Genomic DNA, 6,995 nt, shown 5'->3' on the forward strand with positions numbered 1-6,995 from the left:
CCTATCGATAAAATGCCCTGGGTCCCCGCAACGCCAACAGGCCGGCCCAGACTTTACCGCCACCCTGGCGGCAGGAAGTAGGTCAAGCGATTGGCGAGGAGAGAGCGGAGAGGCCGGGGCCTGGGGAACGGATCCCATGGGCGAAGTCCCACCCCTGGGAGGAGCCCTGGGGCCTGCTGGGGGTTCAGCCCCGTAACTCGTCCTCCACCTCGGGGCTAGCTTCGACGGAAGCCCCCCACGGGACCTGGGGAGAGGGACAGATTTAGGGAGAGAGAGGGGAGGGGAGGAGAGAGAAGGAGAGAGAGAAGCAGATGGTAAGGGGTCGCCGACCCCTGGACACGCCACCATTTGGTCTTCCGCCAGCTGGATGGCCTGGTTCAGCGACGTCGGGCGGTGGCACTGGACCCACTGCGCTGTCTTCCTTGGCAGCTTGGCCACGAACTGCTCCAGTACCACACGATCGATCACGTCCTCGACGTCGCTACTGTCGGCCATCAACCACTTGCGGCAGGAATCCCGGAGCTGCTGTGCCATCACGAAGGGCCGGCCAGACTCTTCCAGGGTTAGTGTTAATTAGTTTTATGGACTGTATTGCTTGGTTCTGACTTAGTTGGGATCATCACGGGGCATCGGTAAGAATGCACAAAAGTCCAAAGTCCAATCACAGTTTTAATAGAAGGATCAAGCCATCAACATACTCAGGGTATTGCATGAACATTAAGGTTGTGTGAGTGTGGTTTCTATAATAAAACAGAAATATAAATAATCAGTTTACAGTAATAAATGATATACATTTTACTCAAAATAATAGATGCGTGAGGATACATGACTATAAAATGTAACAATTGACTATAAATAGACACGTGACTATCGTCTTATAACCATATCCCAATCCAGTGTAATCTTCACAATCCACATAAATATGGCTTAATAACATCTGTAAATTATAGAGACTAAATTAAACATATGGAGAAATATGAATCGTTATGATTATTCACGTTATGATTATTCACATATACAGCGTGCATCGGAACACACGTGCAAAGATAATGCACACAGTCTACCGCTAACATTAGCCTCACGGCAATCCAAAAACACTCAACGTCTGAACGTTTCAACCCATAATACAACAAATAGCAATATAACAAGATTAAAGACAGTATGAGTGGAAATTAAACTTACTTTCAAAGTTACGCACACTCATCTATGGCTTGAATACACGCGAGCCCTCCACAGCCTTCAAGCGAAACATAAGTTGCGTCAGACTCTGGGGGCGGGACTAAGTTGCGACTGTCAATCATTCACAACGCACCAATAAGAATTAACCTAGAGCCTTTTCAACAGCCGCCCCAATTTACATTGTAAATTCTACTTAGAAAAGGCTTACGAGTCTTTGTTATCCTCAGGTAGAGGTGGCAAACAGATAAGTTTACTCACTGGTCGGATGTATTTCCGACCCTGCACTTGTACTTCAGCAGTTCTAATTTTCCCATCAGCACCGGGTACTGTGGCTGAGACCTTGCCCACTGGCCAGAGGGCTCGAGGCAATTGCTGATCCACGATCATCACTACTGTCCCGGTCTTTAGATCTTTGCCAGTCTCAGTAATCCACTTTGCACGAGTTTGCAGTTCAGGCAAGTATCTCTTGATGAAGTGGGCCCAAAAATGGTCGGCAAGGACCTGGCTATGTCTCCAGCGTTTTCTGCTTAGTAATTCGGACTCAGGGTATACAATTTGGGGTAAATCAGGGTCTGGCCGCCCCAATAACAGGCTGTTTGGTGTGATGGGGTCAACATCTGCTACATCCGATGACACGTAGCCCAGGGGTTTGGAGTTTAACATGCCTTCGATCTCTGTAAGCACTGTGCTAAGCACTTCCTCAGTTACATGTTGGGCTCCAAGGGTAACATTGAGAGCAGATTTTAGAGACCTGATCTCCCTCTCCCATAGTCCACCAAAATGAGGAGCTCCAGGGGGATTGAATTTGAACTGAATTTTCTGCTTTGCAAGCTGACTTTGCAGATTGGGTTGCATGGCCGCAAATGCTTCTGATAGTTCCCTTTCTCCTCCCTTGAAGTTGGTTCCCTGGTCAGAATAGAGTTCATGGGGAGTTCCTCTGCGTGCAGTGAATCTGCGTAGGGCCATGAGGAATGAATCAGTATCAATTTTAGGAAGTAAATCAATGTAGACTCCTCTGGTCGTCATACATTTAAATATGATCCCCCACCGTTTCTCATTGCGGCGGCCTACTTTGATTGTATAAGGCCCAAAACAGTCAACACCTGTCGAATAAAAAGCTGGGCGGTGGAGACGGAGTCGGGCTGGTGGTAAATCAGCCATTTTTGGCACTTCAGGCTTTCCACGCCATTTTTTGCATTCACGACACTGATGTTGGTGCCGCCGTACTGCTTCTCGCCCTCTGATGATCCAATATTTACGGCGTAACTCAGCAAATACTCTTTCTGGGCCAGGATGATGAAGTTTTTCATCATAATGTTGGATCAGGAGTTGACTGAGTGGGTGTTTGGGATCAATGACAATTGGATGGACAGTATCTGGCCTAAGTAGCTCACTACGTCGCAAACGGCCACCAACTCTTATGAGCCCAGTAGATTGGTCAATCTCCGGTGCAAGTGAGACTAATCTGCTGTTGGAAGGCAAAGATTTACCACATGTTAATGTATCAAGTTCAACTGGGAAACACATAGATTGGGCTTGTTTCAAGAGTGATATCTCAGCAGCTACGTAGTCTTGGGCGGATAAATCTCTTGTCTGATTGGCTTGTTTTAATTGTTTCTGTGCTTCATGTTCCACCAATTGATCAAAACTGTGGTATGATGAGAATTCTTTAATGATGTCGGAGAAATCTACTGTGGTCAGGCTGCAGAAAGTGACTTTCTCCTCTTCATCTGTACTGTCTGTGACAAATTCCTCCGTGTCATTAGACCAAGTACTTGGGTCTTGCCACAAAAAATGTGGTCCTTGTTTCCAGTGACTTGGCACTGAGAGTTGGTGAAGTGTTTTACCATGGGTAATGTCATCTGCAGGATTGTTTTCAGACTTCACATACTGCCATGACTGAGAAGCAGTCAGTTCCTGAATTTCTGCAATCCTTGTGCCCACAAACACTTTATATCTGCATGAATCTGATTGAATCCAAGATAAAACTGTCTTTGAGTCACTCCATAATGTCACCTGTTGAATGTTCAGGGTGAGTTCCTTTTCCAGAAGTCTTGCCAATTGGGCCCCGCTAAGTGCTGCACAGAGTTCTAGCCGAGGAACAGATAACTGCCGCTTTGGTGCCACCCTTGATCTTGCTGTGATAAATGCAACCTCGACTTGGCCTTGAGGACTCTCTGTTCTAAGATACGCCACTGACCCATAAGCATTATTAGAAGCATCGCAGAATATGTGGATGTCTCTTTTGCACACTTTAGAATCCAGTTCTGCACTAGTGTAGCATCGTGGTATAGCAATCTTGTTCAGGTACTGCAATTCTGCTTCCCATTCAAGCCAGGCTTGCAAGAGGTCACTTGGTAGCAATGGGTCATCCCACTCTCGTTTTTTATCCCACAGTCTTTGTATCAGTACTTTGGCTCTAGTTGTGAAGGGAATAATGTAGCCTAGTGGGTCATACTGACTAGCTACGACCTGATAGATATACCTCATTGTTGGAACTTGTGGTTCCTTCAGACGAGCTTTGTAACCAAGTGTGTCTGCTTTGCAGAGCCAATGTAGACCCAAGGTGGATACAGAAACATCCCATTGCTTTTCAGTAAGCCAAAGCTCATTTCGCTCAGATCTGGATTCTTCAGGAAGGTGTGCAACGACAGAAGGAATGTTGCTAGCCCATTGTCTTAACTCGAACCCACCAGAAACTAAAAGAGCTTGAATCTTATTCACCAGTTCAGTCGCTTTGTCAGTAGAAGTTACACTCTGCAGGAAATTGTCCACATAGAAATGGTTTTCTACAGCCACACGTGTCTCTTCCCCTGGAACAGTGTTCTCTTGGACATGTTTTAGGACGGCAAATGTTGCACAGCAGGGGCTGCATGTAGTCCCAAAAGGCAAAACCTGCCATTCATAGACACTGACTGGTGTATCACGCTGCATGTTTCTCCACAGAAATCTGAGAAGTGGTTTATCCTCTGGGAGCAGACGAATCTGGTGAAACATGCCCTTGATATCGCTTGTGATGGCAATTGCATGCTCTCTGAATCGGAGTAACACTCCTAGTAAAGTGGAGGTGAGGGTAGGCCCAGCTAGGAGGTACTCATTGAGGTTATGGCCTTGGTACTGAAAGGAACAGTTGTACACCACTCTGTGCTTTCCATTATGGTGTACCATGTGATGTGGTATGTACCATGATTCAGGGCTGTGATCAACTGCTTCAGCAGCCAGCTTGACAACATAACCAGATTGATCCAGCCTTTCAATTTCCTGGTTATATGCCTCTGCATGTTCAGGACTTTTGCTGAGACGCCTTTCTAATGCTCTGAGGTTGGGGAGAACAGACTCTTTAGGCGCTTTCAATTCGGGCATGTCCCTTTTTCGCAAAAGCGGTGTAGCATAACGAAACACTCCATTTACATTTACCCTTACAGTCTTGGTCTCAAGCAGAGTGATGGCCTCCTGATCACAACGTGAGCGTGTCACCACCTTCTCATTGCGATATGGTAGTATGTCAAGCTGCCAGAGTCTCTCAACATGTTGCAACAGCTCTGATGAGGTGGAAGTCACCGATGTGAAAAGGCATTGATGCTCTGGGATTTGGTGCTGGAGTACATTGGCTGGCCCTTGCAGTGTCCAGCCTAATCTGGTCCTTATAGCAGCTGGCCCGCCTGGTGGGCCAAAGTGAACTGGCTCCATGGGGATGATTAAATGGTGATGATCAGAGCCTATAAGCAACAATGGCTGAACCTGAGAAAAGGCATGAAGAGGCAGCCCTTTGAGATGCTGGTATTTCCTTTGCAGAAGGGTAACTGGATGTGAATGCTTGGCCAAGCCGAAATTCTCAGCTGTAAAGGCACCAGTTATCTTGAACCTTTTGCTTGGCTGAAATGCTGGGGACAGAGTGAAAGATACTTTTGCACCTTGTATGACTTGGGTGTCATGTCGAACTGTTCTCAAAGAGAGGGTTTCAGTCTGTCCATTAAGTTTAAGCTGCTGTGCTGCACCATGAAGCAGGATTGTACGTTCAGAGCCATCGTCCAAAATAGCATAAGTCATAATTGAATTTTTGCCATTACGCAACAGCACTTTACAAATTTTCAGAAGGACTTGGCTGCCACCTGCTGGACGATCTAGGTATAGCATCTGACTCTCTTGGGATCTTTCATGGTTGTGCTTCATCTCTGTTGATTTGCTGTTGATGTCATGCAAAACAGTTAGATGTTTGCCATTGCAAGTTTTACATGTGGCTTTCAATCTGCACTGGGCTGCCTGATGTTTCCGTCCACACCTCCAACATCTCTTATTTGACTTAATCCAGTTAGTTTTGAGCTCACTGGTTAGCTGTGTGAAGTTATTGCACTGGTTAAGATAGTGGTGATTATTGTCACAGTAATGACAGTACACAATTTTGCCAGGGTTTTGAAATTCTGATGATTTTGCAGCTGGAGGGTCTGCTGACTGATCCACACCATGCAAAATGGCTGTTGTCTGAAAAGTGTGCTTAAGCTGTCGCGGAGCTTCTTTGTGCTGACTAATTTGTCCCCTCATTTCACTAGTATAGAGTTTACAGTCGGTGGGCTGCACCTGCAGCTCAAACTCAAGCCAGTGTGAAAAGTCGAGCAGGTTTGGAATTGGGTTTCTGAGGGGGTGAACATACCTCTTGAAGTTAGCCTTGAGATCATGAGGGAGTTTAGACATGAGTCTTGCCACGTGTGAACCACACTGCAATTCAATAGCTCCCTTCTCATCCAGCTGGTCAAGCATACCCACTAATGCTCGAACTCTGAGGGCAAACTTACGAAAGGCCTGAGTGTCACCACTGCGAATATTTGGTCCGTCCATCAAGTCAGCAATTTTCTGCAATGCCAATTGATGCGGCTGTCCATAATGTTCAGTCAGCGATTGCATTGTTTGGGTGTATGGATAACGAGAGTTGCTGTAGGAATCAGCAATTAAAAGGGCCTCTTCAAATTTCAAATGCTCAAGCAGAATTTGATATTTAAACTGTTCAGTAGCATCGTACGGCAACAAATTGTCAAGAGATATTTTGAGTCTAGCAAACTGTCGTGGGTCTTCCACTGTGAAATCTGGTATTGAAGGGCTCGGACCTCTGTAAATGCTCTCTCTGGTGGGAGGAGAATGAGTGCGCGGAACGAAGTCTCTAGGATGATAATGTTGTCTTGGGTGGTAATCAATTTGTTCTCTGAATCTGAAGTCAGCTGCAGGGGAAGGATCACGTATTTGTGGCTTTGGTGGGATATGTCTTTGGTCATGTGCATAGCTTGTGCTTTGTGCAGCGTGTACACTCATCTTGTGCTGAGATTGCAATGTACATGGATTTGGTGAATTTGGTTGATATCGCACATGCCTGTTCTTTGATGTGGGCTGCAGTTTCATTTCTGAAAGTTCACCTGACAAATTAATTTCACAGTCTCGCTCCTCATCTTCTGACTCTTCCTTTCCATCATCCATAACTGGTTTTCCAGTCTCTTTAGAAATCTGATCACTCATTTGAGCTACTGCTACCTTGCTTAGACGTGGAGTTGGGACAGGAGAAGGTTTCTTTGCTGCCTTTGTCGATGAGTGAGTGCGAGGAAAAGGCACAGGACACTGTGATGAGTCTGTTTCCTCCCTTTCAGAGGTGTGTTGCAGGTCCTCAATGGTTTTATGCAGGCGTCTGTTCTCTTCTCGTAGCTGCCAAATCACTGTTTGAGCATCTTGTGGTTCATACTGATCTCCAGTATCCTCAGTAACATCACCGCGGTGAGTAGCATGCCAACTGGTGAAGGGTGTCATCCCGACAGCACCCTCATTTCCTGACT

At 46.2% G+C, this 6,995-nt stretch overlaps 1 protein-coding gene across 1 annotated transcript; it reads right to left on the reverse strand.

Annotated features, from left to right (window-relative positions):
* Positions 1–573: 573 nt before the first annotated feature.
* Positions 574–6,989, reverse strand: LOC128019379 (uncharacterized). Its single transcript, XM_052605343.1, has 2 exons — positions 1,183–6,989; positions 574–740 (listed from the first exon to the last, which is right to left on the reverse strand). The coding sequence occupies exon 1, from the start codon at positions 6,967–6,969 to the stop codon at positions 1,384–1,386; it is 5,586 nt and encodes a 1,861-aa protein (XP_052461303.1). The 5' UTR covers positions 6,970–6,989; the 3' UTR covers positions 574–740; positions 1,183–1,383.
* Between the last annotated feature and the right edge of the window lie 6 nt (positions 6,990–6,995).

This window comes from Carassius gibelio, chromosome A9 (assembly GCF_023724105.1).
Source record: "Carassius gibelio isolate Cgi1373 ecotype wild population from Czech Republic chromosome A9, carGib1.2-hapl.c, whole genome shotgun sequence".
NCBI classification, from domain to species: Eukaryota; Metazoa; Chordata; class Actinopteri; order Cypriniformes; family Cyprinidae; genus Carassius; species Carassius gibelio.

Bases quoted from the DNA above. Each gene is read 5' to 3' on its own strand.
- LOC128019379 (XM_052605343.1), bottom strand. From the start codon at position 6,969: ATGACACCCTTCACCAGTTGGCATGCTACTCACCGCGGTGATGTTACT.